At 31.4% G+C, this 24,977-nt stretch overlaps 3 protein-coding genes across 3 annotated transcripts; all 3 read left to right on the forward strand.

Moving 5' to 3' along the window:
* Positions 1–755: 755 nt before the first annotated feature.
* Positions 756–3,785, forward strand: LOC114411944 (RING-H2 finger protein ATL48-like). The gene is made up of 2 exons (XM_028375694.1): positions 756–945; positions 3,392–3,785. The coding sequence occupies exons 1-2, from the start codon at positions 885–887 to the stop codon at positions 3,562–3,564; spliced, it is 234 nt and encodes a 77-aa protein (XP_028231495.1). The 5' UTR covers positions 756–884; the 3' UTR covers positions 3,565–3,785.
* A 6,265-nt stretch (positions 3,786–10,050) lies between these two features.
* LOC114411943 (ubiquitin-conjugating enzyme E2-23 kDa-like) lies at positions 10,051–16,828 on the forward strand. Its single transcript, XM_028375693.1, has 7 exons — positions 10,051–10,138; positions 12,118–12,190; positions 14,198–14,277; positions 14,607–14,721; positions 15,062–15,114; positions 15,344–15,472; positions 16,431–16,828. The coding sequence occupies exons 2-7, from the start codon at positions 12,147–12,149 to the stop codon at positions 16,565–16,567; spliced, it is 558 nt and encodes a 185-aa protein (XP_028231494.1). The 5' UTR covers positions 10,051–10,138; positions 12,118–12,146; the 3' UTR covers positions 16,568–16,828.
* Positions 16,829–22,515: 5,687 nt separating this feature from the next.
* Positions 22,516–24,598, forward strand: LOC114411942 (RING-H2 finger protein ATL47-like). The gene has a single exon (XM_028375692.1). The coding sequence runs from the start codon at positions 23,113–23,115 to the stop codon at positions 24,100–24,102; it is 990 nt and encodes a 329-aa protein (XP_028231493.1). The 5' UTR covers positions 22,516–23,112; the 3' UTR covers positions 24,103–24,598.
* The last annotated feature ends 379 nt before the right edge of the window (positions 24,599–24,977 follow it).

Here is a 24,977-nt window from a genome sequence, read left to right on the forward strand (position 1 = left end):
GTTGTTTTTCATTCTATCATTTTCAGTCTCTAGTGCTATTTCTAGTAGGTGTGCAATTTTGTGCTTAGAAAACAGTGAGTGATACACGAGTGAATGTGTGAGGGAGTGAATTGCATCTCTTGCAATTGAGTGAGGAACAGTGTGTGTTCCAACAAAAAAATCATCCGTATCAAAATTCTAAAATTGTTGAGGTTACGATAAAAACTTAGTTAATATTGAAAAACATAAGATTATATATTAAATATATGTTAAAAACGTATTTAAATTTTGAAGATAAAATATAAATATTTGAAGTTAGTTTTTGATATTCAGTTATTGATTGTTAAATTATTCATATTAAAAACATAAGAATGTATACCGCCTTCAATCGCATCTTTTGCCCTCTATTTTTTTTTTCTTCAAAATTTGCTCCCAAATTTGTAAAACAACGTGAATTTTGTTCCAATGTAAAAAAATCGACACAGTTAAGATATCGTGTAAGGGTTTTGTTTTTGTTTTTTCTCTTTAAACTGTCACAATTAACACAATTTTGTGACGTTTTTTTTTAATTAATTATGGTAATTTTTTTTACGTGGGAGTAAAATTTGCGATGTTTTATAAATTGGAGAGAAAAGTACGAAAAAATAAAATTGGAAACGAAATTCAAAATATTGTGAAAAATTAAAGGAAAAAAAATGCAATAAGCCAAAATAAAAAAAAAGGGGGTTTTACTTTACTTCCTTATTATATATGCTGCTATTAATATTATCAGGTATGTGGCAGAGCATTGTCCAAGCACCGACCCCACCGCCATTAATTTCCATATATTGATTTCGTGCCATCTATCTTCTTCTTGGTTCTCCAATTAGGGTTCAACTTCAACCTTGCTTTCTTTTCTGCTCAACATGGCTGAAGATTATCTCCAAGAAGAGAAGAAGCGAGTTCGGAACCCTTTTGTCCCCATTGGTAAAAAGTCGCCTATTTATTTTTCCTTTTCCTTCCTCTTCAGTTTTACGCTTTCAATTTCAATTTCAATTTTCCTCATCTTTGATTCGTTGTATTTGACTACCTTTTTTCATGTCTCTGTTTGATTCCGTTTTTTCTTTATACTGAAAAGAGAATCGGATTGAGAAAGAGTTCAGATGGTTTATAATTAGGGAAAACTCTTTGGTTAGATAGTTACTTGATGGATTTGGAGAGTTAGGAATTGGTGTAATATGACCTTAGGAGGGGCTTATCTTCCATGTTGCTAAAGAAAAGTGGTGTGATCTAGGGTTGTTGTGGACTTAGTCACTTAGGATTTCTGTAACAAAAGAGGGTAAAGAGAAAATATGCGTGGTATGCTACTGGAGTTGTCTAATGAGAAAGGAAATGAGAAAATAAAAAAGATTATAATTTGGAGATGTCCCTGATGAATAGAGTTGAAAATTTACAGATATGTAATGTTGCACTGTCCATACGTGTGAGGCATAAATTGAAAAGATAAGAATTACCTAACTTTATAAAGGATGATGTGTTAGTTCAAAAAATTTACTTAGGTTGCTGAATTCTATGTGTAATTGTTGAATCTGCCTACTTTGAGTGTGATTGTTAGGAACAGAGAAAAAGGAAAGAAACAAGTCTATCTTTGAGGGCTAGGAACCTCCTAAGCATCAAAGAGGGGAAAAGGAAATTTCCATATTGCTTGCTGCCTTCTTACATCAACATTCCTATTTATACAGCAATATAGCATTGCTGAATTACACCAGGACAAAATAACAGAAAGCCATAACAGAAAAGGAGAGGCAGACAGCATATTCCACTTATCCAATTCCATCCAGCTTAGCACCCGCTAACCAATTCCGTTAGATGAAATCCTTCAGGTATCTTGGGTGGCTGGATCTTCCTTTTGGACCTCATGTTCCTTTTCCTATTATTCCCTGGTCCATCAAAAACACCTTGTCCTCAACGTGATATGAGTCCTTCAAGTGAGCATTCAATGTGCCACCCAGGTCCTCCAGGATCCCAAGGGCTGTCCCAGCTAGGCTCACCTGGTTTAGCAGCCTTGCACAGTGCAAAATCAGCAGGGTGACGATTTCTTGAGTCCACTGCTACTTGTTCTCCAGCTCTATTATGTGCTAACCTTTGTCCAAATAGGATACTATAATTTAGGCATTTATCAACAACATAGAAAACATCACCATCAACTTCGTACACATACCTATTGTTGATAATTGCAAGGGGAGTGAGCACAGGTTGGTTCCGTACTGCTGTCGAGGTAACTCCACAGCAGTATCAGTTGCAGAGGGATGAAAAGGTTTAAGGAGGGAGGTGGGAAGCAGCCATGGAAGGCGGAGTCGGCATGCTGGTCTGAGTGGCTGCAACTGCAATGGAGGGAGGTGAGGTGGACTGCTCACTTGCTGCGCTTTTCCTTCACGCAGAAGCTTTCCAGAAGATGGAATAGCAGTGGATGAAGAAGGGGAATGGTGGCTGGTTTCCAAGGTATTCAGGCTATGAAGGCTTGGGTAGCAGCAAAGATGAGTTGAGTTGCAGTGAGCTCAGCAATGGCTTCCTCGAGTCGGTCCATGTTAGTCTTGGAACGAGTGGAGTCAGCCATGGGCAAAGACAATGAGAGCACCAAAATGTTAGGAATAGGGAAAAAGGAAAGAAGCAAGCCTAGCTTCGAGGGCTAGGAACCTCCTAAGCATCAAAGAGGGGAAAAGGAAATTTCTATATTGCTTGCTGCCTTCTTACATCAACATTCCTATTTATACAACAATATAGCATTGCTGAATTACACCAGGACAAAATAATAGAAAGCTATAACAGAAAATATAACAGAAAAGGAGTGACAGACAGCATATTCCACTTATCCAATTCCATCCAGCTCAGCACCCGCTAACCAATTCCGTTAGATGAAATCCTTCGGGTATCTTGGGTGGCTGGATCTTCCTTTTGTGCCTCATGTTCCCTTTCCTACAAGTGATCAATCAAGTTACTAAGTTGTTGATCACTGTATGCTAATGGATTTAGGAAATGAATCATGTAACTTAGACATTGGAAATTTCACTTCTAGAGTGGGAACATGGAGTCTCTCTCTCTCTTTTTTTTCTTTCTAGACTGATGAAATGTGAAGGACATGGGGTGTAAGTGTAATGAACGTCCGTTCACCCTGCACATGAATATGAATTTGATAAGAAATAAGGAATTTGATCATTTCAAAATTAAATTGTAATGTGTGATGGAGAATGAATTGGCATTGGGGAAACATCAAGTTTACATTGCTTGGTGTTTGGAGATGGCTAATCTTAATGTTTTTCTATTTGTTTTGGTGATTGGATTGGAGCTGGTTCTTCTTTGTGATTGTCTTGTCTTTGTCATTCAACTTATGTTGGTTAATTTCCTGTGATTAACTTTAATGTGTTAATTTCAGGTGCACTTGTTACTGCTGGTGTGCTAACGGCTGGCTTAATCAGTTTTAGACAAGGTAATTCTCAGTTAGGCCAGAAGTTAATGAGGGCTCGTGTGGTTGTCCAAGGTGCAACAGTGGCGCTCATGGTTGGCACTGCCTTTTATTATGGAGAAAATCCTTGGCGATCGAGTTAAAATTTGAATGGCCTGAAACAAAAGTTGAAGTTTGTAATTGCTTGGTTCCTTGTTGGTTTTAGTTTTATTTTTGTGATAAAGAATTTGGTCATTTGAGGACCAAATCCAAACCCTTGCCAACATTTAAATTTTTTCTCACAACGCATAACGATTGAGTTCATCTGAATGTACTTTTATATATAGTTCTTTAATCAAATAAACAACTCTCAATTGTCTCTTACTATCCGGAGTAACAGAATGAAAATGGGGGCTTGCACGGCCACAGGGTTATCTTCATTATGGAGGCCAGGTTTCCAAACCAGTAATGTTATTTTTTATTGTCGGTAAATAGTTTTTATTAGTGGGAGGAGTTGAACCTTTGACTTCTTATCCCCTTTATTCTCTCTTCACCATTCAATTAATCTTATATCGTCCAATAATGATATTTTTAGTTATTACATTTGTGTATTTCACCTTTTTTTTACAGAGAAAATGTGGTTTCTCCTTCTTTTTTTTTTAACATGAAAGTTAGGTGTAAAATGAGTCTAGGAAACTAAGTAGCACATGTAATACATAAAGTAACAGTACAAAAAGAGGAAGAAAAAAAAAAACTAAAATGAAAGAAAACTGTAGCACTGTTGGGCAGACAGGAAGGAAATAGATGGGGAAGTAGGTAGGAAAAAAGTGGAGTGAAAGTTAACTTTTTAGGTATTACCTTAGTGTGGCGTGTTTCGCGTTTGTATTTAATTTATATTTTATAATTTATAGGAATAATTTTTTTGATATATTATTAATTATTTAGTTTAAATTTTAATTAATATTTATTAGTAGATATGTCAATAAATTTTTTATATATATGCATGTTTCAAAAAATTGTTATATGTGTTGTCTATGGTATGATCTTTTTTACTTTAATGATGTCTTATATATTTTTTTTTAATTTTCTTTAAAAAAAATCTCATTTAGTTCTTTTATTTATAATCATATTATTAGTAAAAAATATTTAATAATTTTTTTATGATTAATTTTCATAAAAAAGTTACATGTGTTCACGTTACAAAACATTTTTTTTAATTAAATTAATAATTAAACACGTTACGTTATTATATATACATAAATAAGTAATAAGATCAATTTATGAGAAATAGTGATAAAATTAATAAAATCATTTGGATATATTATAGGTATGATGTACTATAATTTATTTTTTATTTAATTTAAGCATAAATAATATAACAAAAAATTTGTAAGTTGACTCAAATTAATGTTTTTTTTAATTTTTAAATAATAACATATTAATTAGAATACTTAAATTAAAGTATTAAAATTTTTAAAACATATTTTTAGTTTAGAAAAAAAAATGTATCAAGTTATAAAATTTTGTATTTGATATAATAAACAACATTTTTTTAAAGAGAAATGATTAACGCTTGATTTTGGATAAAAAATTGAATAAATTTATTTATTTTTATTTTGAACGGAAGGACAAAGGCCTAGAAAAAAAGTGCTAAGAATCGCCCTTAAACATGGTTGAGATATATCTCTGATTACAACAAGAGAACTAAACGAAGACACAAGATAAAAAATTAAGTTACAATAGAAATTCCATTTTTTATTTAATTTAATTTTTAAGCTTTATAAGTCATCTAAAAATATTCAAACTATAAAAAAAGGTTATCAAGTAAACTTTAAATATCATATTTGGATAAAATTATATTAAAAATTATAAAAAAAACCTTACATTATATACCCTTTCATGCAAATTGTTTATTATTTTTAATTTATTCCTTTGTTTATATAAATTTTAAAATTTAATATGAATTAATAGCATGTGACAAATACATGCATTGATTTTAAGCATTGATACATCAAATCAATATCTACTTGAATTATTTTACAAATGATTGATTTGTGTTATTAATAATTACTTTCTTAAGTCCAATTATAACATATTTATAATATTATTAAAACATTTTATTGTTCTTCTTTTATCAAGGTTGTTTCTTCATAGTTGATATATAATGCGACTTGTCACCACATAGTAGGTCATATGGATTTTATCCTGTTTTCTCCCCAAATCAAAATATCATCTCTTTCACCCCAAAAGAAGAATGATTGAATCATATAAATTTGGAGTGTGAAGTGTAATGAAGTATAATTCAATTGATTTTTGAATTATAAATAAATCAATAAATTAATACCATAATATCTACTTGAATTCTTTGATAAATGATTGAGTGTTATTAATAATTTCTTAAATCCAATTAAAACATATTTTATAATATTATTAAATCATTTTCTTGTTGTTGTTCTAATAAAATTTACAGGTAGACCTTAAATTATGTATATTTGAGAAAAACTTAAAAAAAATATAAATTTAACTTTGAAAAAAAGACAAATCAATAGAAAAATGATTAAAAGATAAAATGTTTGAAAAAAGTAAAGAAGTAAAGATAAAAAAAACATTGAAGCTGTAAAATAATTTAAACAAACAAACTTTCAATATCAAATATTAGGAAAAAGAAAAAGAAAAAGAAAAAAAGAAAAAATCAAAACTATGATCATTCTAATTAATAAAATTATCTTATTTAAAAATGTATTAATTAAAGATTAATATATGCCAATCTTAATTATTTTAACTCAAATCAGAACATATTTGATTGAATAATTGAATTGAATAATGTCCTTTAATAATTTTAGAGGGAATAAATATGAGATTGTCAAGCCCTATAGAATCAAACATTTTTTTTTTATATATACTAGGTTAATTCTTGGTACCTTGTAGGGGCATTAAATCATATTTTATAATTTATAGAAATAATTTTTTCTATTATTTTATTAATATTTAATATATTTTTAATTATTTAGTTTAAATTTAATATATGTATGTTAGTAGATATGTTAATAAATATTTAAATATATTTTTATATGTATAAATGCTTCATAAAAATATTATTGTTGAAGGTGTTGTCCTAGATAGGATTATCTTTACTTTGTTAATGTCATGTATGCTTCATTTTGTTTTGTTTTTTTTTCTAAAGATGATTTAGTTCACTTTTTTTTTTAACTGTGTTATTGGTATAAAATATGTAATGACTTTATTGATGACTAATATTCATCAAAAAGGGACATCATTTATCAATGTGACAAAACATTCATTTATAATATATTTTTAAATTAATTAACTAATTAAATATGTTGAATTTATCAAATATACAAAAATATTATAAATAATATTTTGAATTTATTAGAAATAGTGATAAAAATTAATAAAATTAATTGGATATATTATAAGTATGATATAGTTTATTTTTTTATTTGATTTAAGTATTAATGATATAACTAATAATTTGTAAATTGATTAAAATCAATGTTTATTTAATTTTTAAATAATAATATATTAATTAGAATACTTAAATTAAAGTTGTTTATGACAATGCACATAATATATATTGCACGGCATATAATTGATTATAGCATGACTATAATTTATATGTGATGCAATAAAATTGATATCATAACATAATCGATTAAGCAAGTGGTTGGGAGCAACTGCATGCCTTTCATTACTGAAAAACATAAGCGAATGCAGGAGAAAAAAATGATACCCATGCTCTTATATATTCGTTTTATTATTATAATATGTATGAGGAGGGCGTTAACATCAATAGTTTATAAAAGACAAACTTAATGTTAAATCAAGTGGTGTCCACAGAAATTTCAAAATTTTGGTTTCTTCGCTAACAAACAGGTAAAATTCGTACACTTTCATTCACTTCCTCCCTACTTGAGCTTAATCAAACATATTGTAAAGGGTTGGAGGAAGGAAAACTAGTAAATCCAATAATTGCAAAACTAACTTGTATGATTTTACATACTTCAATGTGCTGTAGCTTCAATGTAACTTCAATAAGAAAAAATATTTCATTGTTTTCTTCCTTTGGGTTCCTACTCTTACTTCAACACATTTTTGTTCTTCTTCTTTCAAATGAATTGTAAGAGTCATCTTTTGCAATAATATCCAAATTACTAGAGTTTCTTTAGACAACACTACGTTGCTCAAATTTGTTGCCTTTAAATGAGTTTCTTTACTCAATACTAATTTACTCAGATTTGTTGTGGGTTGTGTTGGATCGCCTTAATTAGATTTAGGTTGTTAGTTACTGGACAAGTGTCGATCTAGAAGGAATAACAACGGAAGAAAAAAAGTGTAAGAAAACTTCAAGGCTTTATCATGTTTGTTATGTGATAAGATGTCTTAAAATTACTAATATGAATAGCTTTTTTAACTTTGAGCGTATATATCTGAGTTGCTATTGTTTATTTATTGTGCATTGTTCAGACACTCTTTGTTTATCATCGTGTGCTCTTGTAAGTATTGTTGGATATTTTTAATTAATGATATTTTGATAAAAAAATAAAAAATAAAAAATAAAATTTACTAACCTGTATGTATAAGTATAATTTTAAGTGTTACTTAAATAAAAAGAAATATGATCGTAGAGATGCTACTTGCCTTGGGATTTGAAGGTATAAATCTTATTTGATATAGTATATAAAATAATATAATACATGTTAGTTAGTATTATTAAGACAATTAAAAATTTTAAAATGGAAAATATTGAATAAAAATACTGTTTTTTCATATTTTCAATTCATCAAATGTTGTATTTTTTTTTTCATTAGTAAGTGTCCTTTCTTAACACTATAACAATAACAATTCGGGTTTTCAACTCACCCATGAGACTATTAGTCATTATTTTTATCGTCTATTTTGATTAGTTATTGAATTAGGAGAGAAATATCTCAAACAGCTGGATGACTCACAGATTATCTAAAAATTCTTCGAAGCAACCGGTTTGAGTGTTTGACTCATATTTTAAGGAAAACTATATCTTTATCTTGAAAATTAGTTGAAGTTTTTTCTAAATGAAATTTAAATAAAAAGTAATTTAGAAATAATATTCTTTGGCTATGATTATACAAATGCAAATTAGTAAAAAATGTTGGTTTACAAATTTAGCATATGTTGCCAGCTCACTTATACTCGTTGAATACCATTAGTGGTAATTATATCAAATATTACTACACTTTCCAATAACTTCTCTGCTTTAACATGATGATAGAATGTTCATACATTTTTAAATAAACTTAAGAAAACAAATAATTTTAATAAATTTTCTCAATTTCTGTAAATTAATTAAAAGACTAATAATAAGGAAAATTTATATTTTAAAGATTCTCTGTAAAAATAGGCCAAAATTAAATGACTAAAACGTAGTATTTTTTATATTATTGATTGAAGTTTATTAAAAATTACAAATTTTTGTAGATTTCATATTTTATATAACATCTTTCTTTTCTGATTTTATAATTTTTAATAAATTTTAGTAGGTCTCATCTCTTATCTAACAACATGCTTTACTGATTTTATACTTTTAGTAATATCATGTGCTTAAATTAATGATAAATGTATTCTAACTTGTGATTCCTTCGAGAAGAAAAACTTGTGATTCCTATAGTAATAAATTCGAATCACTTCTTCCGATTGAGAATATATAAGCAAAATTTTGCTTTGCGTATTGATTTTAAATATAAGTAAATTTTAATTTATTTTATTTTATTTAATGAGTTTATATTTAAAATATTTTTTATTTAATAATTTTAATTCTAATGACTTATTTTTATTTGTGATATCAAATTCTAATGAATAACAATTTAGAAAAATAATATAATTTTTAATTGAGATTGATGCAATGAAATGTTATTAACTAACTTTTTTATGTGTTATTTGAAGTGGTTGTGAGTTTTTTAATTTTTGGTTTTTAAATATAAATTTTAAAACAATCAGATGCTTCACAAAAATGAAATTGAAATGGTTTCTAAATATTTTCAAAATAATTTTACGTTCATTTACAAAATTAAGATAAAAGTTTTATAAATTTGATTTTTTATTAAAAAAAATATATTCTCTATATTTGACAAAGATTATTTCGGTGGTCACAAATACTATCATTAATATTGTCATTACCATCACCATTGACATCGCTACTCCCATCCCACTAATGTTGTTGCGTCACCACTATAACTATTATCTTTGACATCACTACCTCAACTAACAATAAAACTATGATCACAATTATTATTATCATTATCACCACTCCTACCACCACGACCATAAATACCATCATCATCACCATCATGTTATTCTTATCTTCACATTGTCATCAACATCATATAAAGAAAATAATTTTAAACTATTTTAGTAAGATATATACTTCCAAAATAAATTTATTTTGAAACTAAAAATTGGAAAAGAAAATTAAAACTAACGACATTTTAAAGACTGATTTGAAAAGTTTTGAAACTAAAAACTAAAAACAATTAGTAACACTTACCAAAAGATTGGTGAAACATAATCGCCACGTTGCCGTACCTTTTTGATAACACGTGGTATGTCCCACGTCGACATTCTATCTCGCTCACACCCACTCCCTATATATTTGTTCTTCCTCATTTTCTTTCTGACCTTTCTTCGTTCCAATTGCAATTACAATTACTCTCTGATCACAACGCCATCGCCAAAGGGTTTCAGGCAAGCCATCATTTCCCCCAAATTATACTTTCACTTCTCGCATGCACACCAATCCACATTTCCTCTTTTTTCATCTCTTGCTTTTGATTTTGCACTGATTCAAGCATGCTCGCCATTGCAATATTGTTTTTCTTTATGTTTGGTTAAATGGGTCGGCCATGGATCTTTGTATCGGAATCTTTATCAATTATTTCTGTAACATTGTTGGTTGGTATTGTTTTTGTTTGATTAACGCTATGATGCCTTTTCGCATTTTGTTTTTCTTTGCCGCATTGGTGGCTGGGAAGTTGATCGAAGTAAGATAAGGAATTCTGGGTTTTGCCCGTGTTTGAAATGGACGCTTTCTTTTGCAAAAGATTTTAACTTTAATGTATTTGCACTTTGTGCCAAATAGAGCGTGCAGTTGTGCCACATTGTGTATCACACACTTCGTTTTGAAAAGCTCTTTTTCTTCATATTTCGATAACTCATGAGACCATTTCATTAATTGCTGTTGTTTAGTGTTCTCTCCTTTAGAAATTTTAACTTTGTGTTTCGATACTCTGAAGGATGATAATGTTGGTCCACTTTTTATTCACATAGATGCTTGTCTGTCTCATTTTGATAAGAACTTTTCAACAGTTGAAGTATTCTTCTATCCTTCTGAAATGAGGCTGTTGTTGTTGTTGAAGAATTCTTCTATACTAAGTTGGAATTTGGTATAAGTTTGTCTGTAATGTAAACTTCCAAGAGTATGCGCTATGATGAGCAGAACTATATACTGCGTGTTTGGTTGCTCATCAGTGAGAATGACCGCTTGCCATTTTGATGCATCTAATACTAGCTCTTGTGTTATTCATACGAATTGGACGTGGAAATGGGATAATACAAGTTGATCCAGACACACACATAATATATACCTCTAGAATTGTCTATGTTTGTGTCTAGTTTGCCTTGTCCATTTTGTCTTTTTCTGTTTGGGCCATGCGTAATATGTGTTTGATTCAACTTATTTTGGAAAATAATTGCTTATTTTTGCTAACATTTCGAGAGAGCTTTTAAAAAAAAAGTGATTATTTCACTAATTTTTTTTTATGCAAAACATGCAATGAAAAACATTGATATATCTTAAGCAATCTGTTGTCCTTCATATATACTGCCTGTAGTTTTTTCTTGTTGGAACATTTTGGGCAGTTTGTGTTGGTTCTTTTTTATGAGACCCCCTCTTAATTGTCTACTGCATTAATTGCTTTATTTATTTACTTTTTTATAAAAATACCCTTAAATGGAGATGCAGTAATTGGGTTGAAAGAGATTAAGAGAATGAAATTCCAGTAGTTTTAAAGGTTTTTTGTGGAAAACTTATACAAATTGTTGACAAGTTTAGTACCACTAACTAAATTCCTTAATTCTTTGAAAGTAATCAACAGGGTCATATATGTAGAACTAATGGCAATATCTTGTTTGGATCCACATTATTGAATGGAATTTTTTTTTTGAGGTTTTGCCATCCGGTTTGTATCTGATTTTTAACATTTGCATCCAATCTGTATGTCTCTTATCAGTCTTATGTTGTCAAATGATATTTTGAACTTTAAATGCAAAAGCTTATCTCTTTGACTCTCTACTATCTTCATATGATATAGGGTATTTCTTTACTGATTTGGCTTCTTTTATGTATGAATAGAAACACATTTATTAATCCTAATTTTTACTTCAAAGCAAAAGTTTCTTTTACTTGGGTTTTCTGCTTTTCTACATCATTTATCAGCATATGGTGAATCTTTGTGGGCAAACTTATGTGTTGGTTTGATATGCAGGACATCACAACAAATATATTGAGATATATCAAGTTCCTCATCCTCTTCTATTTTTAACTGAAGTGAATTGAACTTATATAGGCGGCACATTGAAATTGTTTTTTGTTTTAGACCTTTTTGTTGTGGTGAAGATGGTAACAAATATGTGCATTTGGAAAATATTAATTATCCTTGTAGCAGGTTGAAATAAGTGATTTGTTATAATCAACATGTCATCTCCAAGCAAGAGAAGAGAAATGGATGTAATGAAACTGTAAGTAGATTGTTTTACTGTGTTTATGGTTAAATTATTTTAAACTGTTCTTGAATTATTATTATAGCCTTTTTTCTATAAGTTATTTGGGGATTCATGATAAAGAAAAACTTCATTTTTGATGATGGTAAGTCACATGGTGTGCATGAAACATAATGATTTTAACTGTAAAAGTAATGATTTCTCCTAAAATCAAACAACAGGGTTAAGTGATAAGAAGTAAACTTTAGAGGTAAGTTGAGAAAGGGCAATATTTCAAGGAAAAGGCATTTTACCCATTTATTAATATTCATGACAGAAGGCATGCTTATGAATTGGCCGTTTCTATTATGAAAAATCACCTGGAAGTGAAAAGTGAATTCATCACAGCATGAAATGTCTAACATAGAATCCAACAGTAATTTTTTTTAAGAAAATTGCTTATGATTTTACTCCATCACATTACATTTTAGCACAATCTGATTTTTAGTCATAATAAAGGTATCACCCTTTTTAGTGGGAATAGGAATCTGCAGATTACTAAGAACAATTGAGGAAATTAAAATGAAAAAAAATGAACTTGCTTACTTAGTCTTAGTCTGTTGGCAGTTTCTGTGAGAATATCAGCATGATAATAACCCTATCCCCTGTGCCAAAAAAAAAAAGAAGAAAAATCTGCAGCAATCTTGGGTAATTTCTCATTTGAGTTGTGTGTATAAGATGTGTTTCCATTTTATTTCATTGAGATGCCTCCTGGCTGAAGCCTGAAGCTAAATGCAATGGCTTCTTCTTTGAGGCATAAGGGCTTTGCCTTTCTGTGCAACATCACCATGGAGTCTTTTCTGGTGTAATTGCATCTTATTTCCCTGTGATAGGACCAAAACGCTGCTTTATTTATGATTTTATTTTCTAGTGCAACATTATTTAAATGCTGATGATTGAAATTAAACTGCAACCATGTAATACTTTGTCAAAGTAAATTCTTATTACAAATCGATCTCCTTCCCTCTACTTTCCTTTTCTTCCTCCCAAAAAATAAACCAATCTTAATCACATATGATGCTTTCTATTGCAAACTTAATTTTGTATCCATTTTTTTTATTTCCAGTAATCATATACTTTTCCCTTTGCTGTGGTGTTATTGACATTAGTCAATTAGTGCAACTTTGTTGGTCTTGTAATGTGGCAATATAGGTCGTAGACTAAATAATGGCGATATGTTGGTGTCTTGGTGGCAATATCATTTATGCATGTTCTTGTTACCTAAATAAAAAGTTGTTAATCAGAAAGATGCAGTAGTATTATTTGGTGCCATATGGTGCTTATAGGCTATGGTATCACAATAGACCGGTAGATGTTGTTATAGACACATGATCAGAGAGCATAGACAAAGTTTGAATTAGTTGCTAAATTTATGGCTAGAATAGCTTGGTTGAAATTGATAACAGCAATTGATGATGAAGGCATATGGGATTGATTTAATTTAGTAATATGTACCTTGAAGAAAACAAATGATAAGAGCCCACTACGAATAAAATTTTCAATAAGTACTTGTAGAAGAAATAAATAAGGTAAATAAACCACATTTCTCTCATAAGCTAAAAACGTTTTATGTAGCTCAACTGTTTTAAAAGCTCTCCCATCTAACTTCTCCAAATATTGATATGCATATGTTGCTTTTAACCTGAGAGAAATTTCATTAATTTCACCTTCTTATTTTCTTCTCCTATAAGTACTTATTACAAATTTATCCAAACGAGTCAAAGGCTCGAACCTTTTTGAGGGACTTGGCATCGACCAAACAATGCCAATAATGATACTATCATCAGTCTAGAGTTAGAAAGTGCATGCAAGTACTGATTTGTAGATGCATGCTTGTGATTGTTCCCTATTATATCTGTCGGATGAACTGAGACTATCACTCTTAGCATAATATTTACATCTTACCCACTTGTACATGTATGCATGATTTACGCATAGCAAAATCTTCCTAGTCATTTTTCTCAAATATTCCTTACTTTTTTCCAGGATGATGAGTGATTATACAGTGGAGACGATAAATGATGGACTCAATGAGTTCAATGTGGAGTTTCATGGTCCAAAAGAAAGTACTGTCAAAATTCTATGGTTAACCTAGTCTTTTGTTTGATGAAACTGTACTTGTATATGAAGAATTAGTTACTAATCAAATGCTTGTCAAATAAATATTTCCCCTTTTCTTTTTCCTTTCTGAAGGAGAAAAAGGAAGGACAAGACAATTTTAATGAGAAGTTCCTTTATTTCTATCAACATAAATTTCCATCTAATAGTTATACTTCATCTTCTAGCTTGGCATTGGTTTCCTTATCTTTAAATGGGTTGAGTACAAAAGACTAATTACCTATCTTTAAGCTATTTGGTTGTTCCTTGATTTACTAAATTTATGTGATTGTTGCAGGCCTTTATGAAGGTGGAGTCTGGAAAATTCGGGTTGAGCTTCCTGATGCTTACCCATACAAATCCCCTTCTATTGGCTTCGTGAACAAAATTTTCCACCCAAATGTTGATGAGCTGTGAGCACTTCATATGCTATTAGTCAATCTTTCTTTACTTTTTTTGGGTGAATGTTTTTTCTGTGCAATGTAGTTTCTGCCCTGATCTGGGTTGGCAGTAGATTATTACCTTTTTTTTTTTTTTTTAGATTTGAGTTCCACGATGGCATAACTGCTTTCTTTTATTTATCTAGAGAGCAAAATGCTTTTCTGTTTCTATTTCATTGTTTTGGGATTTTCTACAAGAGGGAAATGATATTTCTTAGAAGTATCAAGTCACAGAAACAACTTGCTATTGATTGGTGTTTTGTGCGTACATGGATTATTACTCATTCTGCTCTGTACGTTTCATCACCTGCAGATCTGGCTCTGTATGCTTGGATGTCATTAACCAATCTTGGAGTCCAATGTTCGGTAAGTCAGTTATAGACTTTCATATTAAAAGTTTCAAGTACCCACCATCTAAAGGTTCTATTATTTTTTTCATATTTCTTGTGTATTTATACTGAGGTATATAATTATCTAAATGAAATTCAACAGGAATATGGAATGTCCTCCTTCCTTAATGTCCCCTCTCCTTGTCCGTTTAGTCTGTTATGCTTTTCATTTCTTATAGATGACCAATGTTTCTTGTGTTTTTCAGATCTTCTAAATGTCTTTGAAGCTTTTCTTCCCCAACTCTTGCTTTATCCAAATGCTTCAGATCCTCTCAATGGTGATGCAGCATCGTTAATGATGAAGGATAAAGAGCTGTATGACCAGAAAGTTAAAGGTGAGCATATTTGTATGTTGGGCTACTTTTTCTGATCATTTAAGACAAGTATTATAATGGTTTCCTATTGTAGTCTATGATCCAACCGCAGTGCCTATGACCTGGACTGCCAGTGTCTGTTTAGTGCACGAATTTGTGCATACTGCATAGAACTGGAATTGGACATGGGAATTTTTATTATAATGTTTAGATGTCCTTTTAGAATTAGAATCGAAATTTTAAGTCCAATTCTATGAAATTATAATATAATTAAAACTTCCCAATTCACAATTCCCAACCTTACACTCTGAATCAAAATTACCTCACCCCACATTGCGCAACTACTTTCCTTGTTTTTGCTGCTCCTACTGCCATTGTCTCCACCTTCACTGCCACCCTTGTCACCGCCTGTGTGTCCCTTTTACCATTGCTACCTTCACTATCATTGCTGCCGCCCAACACCATTGCTATCGCTGTCATCACTGATTATCATTTCAATTGGGCACAGCAGCAGCACCACCACCCTCAATGCCTGCTGACACCATTGTTACCACTACCATTACTACCACTACCACTTATAATTGCAATTTTTAACTCCAATTTTGATTGCATGCGCTTAGAGGACCCTTATTGTAATCTTTCGTATTAATCTAAACTAATCAGTTTCTGATTAGCTTAACATCCTGGGCGTATCACATCTGGACTTTGGTTTGTAATGATATAAAACCGTCCTTGTACTCCGGGACCCAATTTCCCCCTATTTATTCTCTTAACACCTAAGAAGTTGTATCATGCAATGGTTAGTACTACATAATTTGGCCAAAGGCTGTAAATTATTCAAACGTGATGATATTATTTTTCATATATTTCTTAATATTTGGATATATTGTCTAAGTTATGTTACCAAGGTTTGGTGAATGGGGGCTATTTAATGGTGACAAAAGATATATAAAAATTGCTCTGCTATTTGTGGGGACAGAGTATTGTGAGCGGTATGCTAAGAAGGAAAACATTTGCAACTCTACGGCTGGTGAGGAGAGCGGAGATGAGGAAGACATCAGTGAAGAAGAAAGTGCATCTAGTGATGATGAAATTCCTGGTCGCGCTGATCCTTAAATGGGTTCAGTGCTCTTCCATTTGTACCTTTAAATTAAAGGGTGCATGTAATACCAATCAAAGCATTATTACATGATTATTACTTGTTCAATTATAAGACGTAGGATTATATACACTATTTTTTCTGCCCGTAGAATTACGATTCTCATTCGTCAGTAATTTCATGAAAAGTCATAATGTAATATACAATTAGTGTTTTACATTTTGTCTTTCATTATTTTGAAAACAAGAAATGTCCAAAGATACCTGTTGAAAAACTCAGTTGTTTTCTCTTGTATAATTAGCTAAATATATTATTTGCAGTTATGATGGAACTATATTTCTTCTTGTCAGCGGAATCTTGATTCGTGAACCCAAACAGTAATGAAATCATTACTTCAGTCTTTAGGACTAGTTTTAAGCAATTAAAAGTAAAAAAAAAGTTTTTTATATTAAAAAACCATTACTTCAGAAAGATAAAAGTATATAAATATTTCCTTTTTTAATGATTTTTAGTTACTTAAAGTTTTAAAGGTCAATGTCAATAAAATTAGCAAAATAATAATATTGGTTACCAACTCTTGGGCTCTAATTGGTTATGAGGAGAGAAATAGACTGAAAATAATTAGAGAAGAGAAACAAAGTGGAGATAAATTTGAATGTTAAGTTATTTGATTTAAGAGAAATAAAGTTGAATGTTAAGTTGTTTGATTTAAGAAAAATATGTAAGAAATAGAGTAAAGGTAATATTGTCAAGTTGCTAGGATTAAATGAAATGAGAGGATGTAATTTCAAGTGAGCATAGAAGGATACACAAGCGAGGCTAAAGTGAATGCGGAAGGAGTAGAACACCCGGACGAAAAATGGATAAGCTCTCTCAGCTTGTGAGGAGAGAAATATAGTGGATAACAATAGAATAGAGATGATTAGAGAAAATAAAAACACTCTGTTCTATTGTTTTTTCCCCCTTCAAAAAAAATAAAAGAGAGATGATTAGAGAAAATAAAAATAAAGTTGAATGTTAGGTTGTTGGATTTAGGAGAAATAGGTGAGAACTAGAGTAAATAAAATAATAATATTTGTAAAAATACTCATATACCTTTATTCAACAATCAATTGTTTTTTGTGACAAAATAAAAGGGCAAACATATGTAAACTATTTCTACGCAAACTTCGCCAAACAAGTAGTCTCATTTGGGTTTTTGCCCATTGGAAATCACTTACACCAAAACACAACTTAAGAAGTAGAGAGAGTCTTGATTAAAGATGAAAATAGGGTAAATAAGATTTTTCCACTTAAAATTGAAGACACTCTGCACTGCCATGAAAGAAGAGAAAAAATTACTTAGATGGACCCTACATATTGCAAACTTAACACCCAAATCACTTACCAAACAACCACCACATACGTCATTAAAATTAAACAGACTATTGGTATATTTAGAATAACAATAAATAAACATTTCTGTATTTTAAATATTCCACCAACATGACTTATTTATCTTTTTCTATCATATTATATTTATATTTTTTTTCTCTCAGTGTTGGATAAGATATTAGGTGTTGATAAAACATTTTCCATATTTTTATTATACCAATATATGTATTATACACATTAACAAGTTTTACTAGAATGTAATTTTCGCGTGGTTAGTTGGATTTTTACATTTCAATGCCATGAGTCGCCATTTTCTATAAGGGTGTGGCGATGGATAATTTGCTATTCTTGAAAATTCGAAGACTGTAAACATCCACGAATAGTAAACATAAGATGTTTCAACTCCCTTTTGTGTTTGTCTAAATATTAGTATTTTCTTACAAATATTATAAGCATGGTAATAACTTGTCACTGCCCCGACTGTATAATCAAGCAAACACTTGAAAAACTCATCCACAAAAATTAAGTGCAGAAACCAACACCTTTAACATTCTCTAACCTACTAGTTATTTTTATAACTTGTTACTTAATTCTTCATTCTTGTAAACTGACTATTGAGGATGAAAACCAAAATTTTCATACACACCAATTACCAAATGATGACACCTAGCATCTTGCTTAAAAAAGTTGTTCCCCTTAAAATTTTCGAACATGGTAGAATTGGGATCTGCATTGGAATGTGGTCTCAATGAATGCATCTAATCAAATGCTTTTCTACTCTAAATGATTTCAGGATTCCAAAGTGGCCAATCTTTCAACTGGGGTAGAAGACTTAATGTTGTTTGCTAAAATAGCTTAGGCTTTGGCTTATATGCATGGGGAGATTCGTGGAAGTGGAATAACTCATGGTAAATTAAAACCAAGTACTAGCATTTTATTTGGCAAGAATATGGATCCATGCATAACCGAATATGGTCTGATGATGATTGAAAATCAAGCTCAAATGCAATTTCTCATGGTGAACATCTCAAAAACAGGAGACTTGGTGCTGCTGAGCATGCATATAGCACCTTCAAAATTTCTATATATCATTTGATGTGATACTTCTCGAGCTGCTGAAAGGAAAGGTAGTTTAAAATAGTGGATTCAATTTGGCTAAATGGGTGAATTGAGTGGTCAGAGAGGAATGGACCGTTTAAGTTTATGACAAGTCCTAAACTCACAAGGTGCTAGTGAAGAAAGGATGGTGAACTTGTTGAAGGTGGCTATAAAATGCATAAATCCTTCTCCAAATGATAATGCAACTATGAGTGAAGTTGCAGTGGTGGCAATTACATTGAAAGAGGAAGAAGAAAAATACATGAGAATGAGTTTAGTTATGCACTTTACATTCTATATGTATCATAAAAGACTTCCTTTAGGTGGTGTCCTCTAAATCGAACTTACCTAATTTTTATCAGTTTCAAGTAGACAGTGATCAGTAACATTTTGCCCAAGTTCATCTACAAAGAAAGGAAACAACTAAACTGTATGATTTCGCTAAAAAAGAACAAACAAAATCAGAAGAAAGAACCAAACATGCAATCGAATCTAACTGCTGAGTGCTGAGAACCGAAGGTTCCTCCTTTGCACTGTAAGCCATTTTATTGACTATTAGTAATTTAATCCCATTTACACACTGATAACACTACCTTGGCAAATATGGCATTTGCTGGTGAATTTAAATAAATAAATAAAAAGTTTGTAAGCTTTAACTTGATAGTAAGTACTAAATCCAACATAATTCATTTTAAAATCTAGAATAAGAACGAGAAGAAAATCAATTGCAGGAAAAAAAAAGAGACATGTTCCGACCTTAAATTTATTACATTGTTAGATTCGATATATTTGAGATATTGACTGCTTTGACCGTCGTATGAATCCTTACTGATTGTCCTTAAAAGGCACTTTGTTGAGTTGAGAAAAAAAGATGATGCTCATAAACAGTTTTTAGTCTCAGAAGTAATGTGAGACTTTTTGGTGGGATGAAACAAAACATACACTGAAAGAAACCAAAGAAGTAATGCTTTTAAAATTCTACAAGATGTATAATTTCATATGGATATGTTATCTTTAACTTCTAACGTCTATTCTGCATTCCTAAACCAAAAGAGGCAAAGTTATAAGAAAACCTAGAGAAAATGCACCAAAAATAAGGAGGCTAAATTAGTAGTTTAGCATCTCTTTTGGTCAAAATCTACAAATGAGCATTACCTTAGTGTTTTTGTCTAAAGGATGCCAGAAATGAGAAAAATAAAATACTTATAAGCTAATACGTTGTCTTGCCCTGACGAAGAGATGATGCATTTTTAATAAATAGAATTAAAGAATATAAGGTAGTTTTGGTTTTATTTTCTGTCTTTTATTTTTCTTTTTACTATATGATGCTTTGGTTTGTCATAGATGATGATTGCTTTAGAGAACGGGAAGTCACCACCCCAGTTTTGTTGAGGTAATAACAGCAGAATGCATGAGACTGAGAGCAGATTCCATCTTTTTGACTTCTTGCTGGTTAGTACGGGGGCTGAACACCATTTTATTTGCATTTCACACCTACTTTGGAACGACAAAATCATAGGTTTAATTCGTTGCCATGCGTGCAAGAATTCGGGACCCTACCATTTACTTTGGTCTTTTCAGGATATCTATAGTGTCCATCACCTCCAAACATGTCAAAGATGAATACAGGGAAGCTCGTGAACTCCTCACTCTTTAGCTATTATGATTTAATAGCAACATTAATCATTTCAACTTTTTTAAATGTGGTTCAAAGACTTGTACATGATGCATCAAAACACGCCTATAATTTCACACACCCAAAAAAACACGATACTATATAATCTTGAAAAAAAACAATAACAAAGCCTTTAAATGAAGTGAGCTAAAGTCAATTAAAAATTGGTGAGTAGTATTCATAGTTTGTTTTGTTAATGATTAATATGTGTCGAGAACTTGATTACTTTAGAGGAATCTTTCTTTTTAATTATTTTTTTTCATCATAAAATTTAAATTTAAAATCTTCGGACCAAATAATATAACTCAGACCAATGACACGACCAAACTTGAAAAGAAAATAAGAAGAAAATAAAAAGACACATAAAACTTACACTTTAATTTCGGAGATTGCAACTTCAAGAGCATAAAAGCTTACAGTACACAAAACTGCAACATTTGCAACAGAAAACTCACGGGTCCATTCAAACTATAAATCTTAGATAACATCCATGTATGAAAAAAAAATCTCTTTTCTTCTTTTATTTTTTCTTTGCTGCTATCATGCCAAGATTGGCGTGGAAGGGTCATTATTATCTGCAATGATTCTATACTCGAAAAAAGAAGCCACACCCTACAAATAGACAGCTTTGGAATTTAGACTTATCAATTTGTGTTGTATATATAGGTCAACATCTTAATCATTTGGCTATTTTCTTCTTCCTTTTCTGTTTTACGCCTTATAGCCATCTTGTATTCTGGCATTCATACAAGTCAAAATGAAAGTTTTGCATAAAACTGTCAATTTACTAAGCGGACATTGGAAATAGGTCTCCTGCAGTTATACAAGAATACTGTATAGTCTTTATTTGATGCAGTTGATAATCCAAGGGCCAAAAACTTGAAAACAACATTTATTTCAGTAATTCATAATGAAAAATAAATCTCAACGGCTTGGATCTCATGCAGAAGATCTTAATCCGCTAACTCCTTGGAGGGTTGGTGCAGTACAAACGTTTCAATCAAATGACATGGTAATAAAAAAAATTGCATCCTATCTCTATAGTTTCCAACCATGATTTTTTTTCCAATTATAAATACATTATAAAAATTACAAAAGTAAAACAAAATTTGGGATCACTAAATCAGATAGGCAAATGTTAACGAAATGTTTCCTTTCTATGCCCTTTGGTTGTGGGAAGATAATAGGTGAGAAATGAAATAATTTTGTAGTTGAATAAACAGAGAAAAACTACATTTTTTTTCTTTTGTTGTTTGAGTAAATAATTAGATTAAAGGAAATATACACTAAAAAATAAATAAATTGTAATTGGATCCTTAACCGTTTACAACTTTTGTAATTGGATGCTTAGAATTAGTAAAGCTGTAACATTGTTTTTTTGCAGTCTCAAACCACCATAAACTAACTCCAAGACTTAATTACAAAAATTGTAGAAGGTCAGTAACCCAATTACAATTTTTTTTCCAGTTTATAAATCTAGTTAAAAATGTTGAGGACCTATTAATATATTAAACCTAAACCTTTTCTTGTTAAAAAATGACAGTTTGTGGTTTATGTTACAAATTATAGAGGCCGAACCAAACAAAAAAATTACAAGATTAAAAATCCAATTACATTATTTTTTTAATTTGAAGATCTAATAGAAAATGCTCAAAATGAAAAATCCTCCTTAATTTTTTAACCTTAAAACAAATTAGACATTGTTTTGGAAGGACATCTGGTGCAAAAGTAAAGAGCAACAACTTTCCATGGCCACCAACCACTGCACAGGCAATGTGGTTACGCTTGTTGACTTTATCAAAAGGTAACATACACACTTCCATCTATCACGTCTTCCTTTATTATTTCCTTATAAGCCCCCCATATCCCCTTCATCAATCATCTTGAACAATTAGCTAGTGACTTTCAGCAAGTAGAAAGAAAAAAGGAACCAAGTTTCCTTACTACACCTTCCACATAAACAACCACAACATTTTCTTATGCTTCTCTTCTCACAACAGTGACTCTGTTGCACTGGAATGAATCTTCCTCACAGCACTTCATAATCACAATCTTTGTTCCCTTCTCCAATGTCAATGCTAGAAAATGCCACCTTGGCCAAAGCACCTGCAAAATCCAATCAGGAATATCAGTTTTCAGAATATCTACATGCAAAAGTCTACTAGGTCGGCATAGTAGCAAGAGTTTAGATAATTTGTGTGAGATCTTAGGTTCAAATTATATATATATATATTTTCCATGGGTCTTTTTCTTTGAAGATAATTTTGTTTTGAGTTACGGTTGAACACTAAATGGGTACATCTCTTTAAGGGGAAATTCGAATCTTGTTCATCGTAAGACTAACCCCTTCTGCTGCAAGACATAATCCCCATTTGTCAAACTCGGTGTTCTACAAAAGAATATCCATCTGCCAAAATGCGCAGCATCAATGGAAAGTTGAAGTACTCATCATATTATCCTCAATCTCCATTCTCAGCATTCGAAGCTCCCAACGATGGTAACATTAGCAATAACAAAGAAGCAACAACGCCATCATCTCTCAGCAGAATCAGTCCACTCATTTTACTGGTCATAATAGTTCTAGCAGTTATCTTCTTCGTCTACGGACTCGTCCATTTGATTCTGTGGTTTTTCATGAAGAGGCCATTATCACCTTCATCTCTCTATAGCTACTCCAACAGGTTCCACGAAAATTCCACGCGCTCCCGTGTTCTCCAAAGGCAGCTTCAGCAACTCTTCCGCTTGCATGATTCGGGTCTCGACCAAGCCCTCATAGACGCTCTACCCGTTTTCTATTACCAAGAATTGTTGGGGTCGAAGGAACCGTTCGACTGTGCCGTGTGTTTGTGCGAGTTCTCCAAGGAAGACAAGCTGAGGTTGCTTCCTATGTGCACGCACGCCTTCCACATGAACTGTCTTGACATGTGGCTCCTCTCGAATTCCACGTGTCCTCTTTGCAGGGCATCTCTGTCCGAGTATATGGAGAATCAGAATCAGAATCAGAATTCAATGCTTAATGTTGGAAATTCCAACTCTTTGGTTTTGCCCAGAGGTGAAGAAGAGAATAATGGGTGTTCAGATAGTCAAAGATCAGTGGGGAAAAGGGTGTTTTCTGTTAGACTTGGAAAATTTAGAAACAGTGGAGTGGAGGGTGGAGAGGTGGGAGGGGATGGTGGTTGTAGTTTGAATGAGAGGAGATGCTACTCTATGGGTTCGTATCGGTATGTGGTTCGTGATTTGAATTTGCAAGTAGTGTTATCTCATGGTGATGATGTTTTGGAAAATGGGAATGTGGAGGGGAAGAGGATAGGGGACTCAACCAAAGGTGAGAGCTTCTCTGTTTCCAAGATATGGCTTTGGTCCAAGAACACCACATTTCATGACTCTAATGCACCTTTCCCTTGATTAGTTCTTGCTCTAAGAATTGCATCATAAGAGCTAAGCGTGTGTTTGGTTAAACAGCTTTTATTTTTCGCGGTGCCGGCAAGGTAACTCTTTGTTGCTTCTGATTTTTCAATTATTCATTGTGATTTTGGGAGCTGAAATTGATTGTGGTTGGTATCCAAACACACACTAAGAACAAGGTTGAAACATGTGAGGAAGCTAGATTTTCTATCAAGAATTGCATGGAAATATCATATACCATTATATACTCAGGTTTATGTTAGATGATACTAGTATTTGGGCGGGATTCTTTTTATCTCTCTCCACTTAGTACTCGAATTACATTGATCTAGGTTGAAAAGAATGGTTCCAGCATTTCAAGCTGTTGGGAGGATTTTTATTCTGGATCATTGATATGAGAAAGAAGTATTGTAACAAATTCTGAGTAAAATTGTTCGATAACATTGTGCCAAGAAAAAAAAAAAAAAAAAAGAGTCCAGTAATGATATTCTAAAATTTGCATGCCAGAGAGGTGTCGTGATACACTGTTACTCTTCAACCTGCCAAATCTTTCCCAATCAACTAGAAAAATTACATACTTTTGAGGAATGTATTAATTAGATCTAATTTTAAAAGTTTAACAGGAATTGATACCTTACATTCTGTATCACTTGAAAAATGATTAATTTATCAACATATCATAAAACCATTAAAATTATGCATCAGGTAACTCTTCCTTATTAAATGTCTTATTTTCAAGTTCCAACGTTAGCATTGACAGTTGACACGTTGTCCATCACCAATGGACCTAAAAGCTCCATACACAATTTGATAAGTAGACACAAATTCATCTTCATTATTCCATATATCCATTGCAACTTGATTTGTGCCCAAAG

This window comes from Glycine soja, chromosome 5 (assembly GCF_004193775.1).
Source record: "Glycine soja cultivar W05 chromosome 5, ASM419377v2, whole genome shotgun sequence".
Lineage (NCBI taxonomy): Eukaryota > Viridiplantae > Streptophyta > Magnoliopsida > Fabales > Fabaceae > Glycine > Glycine soja.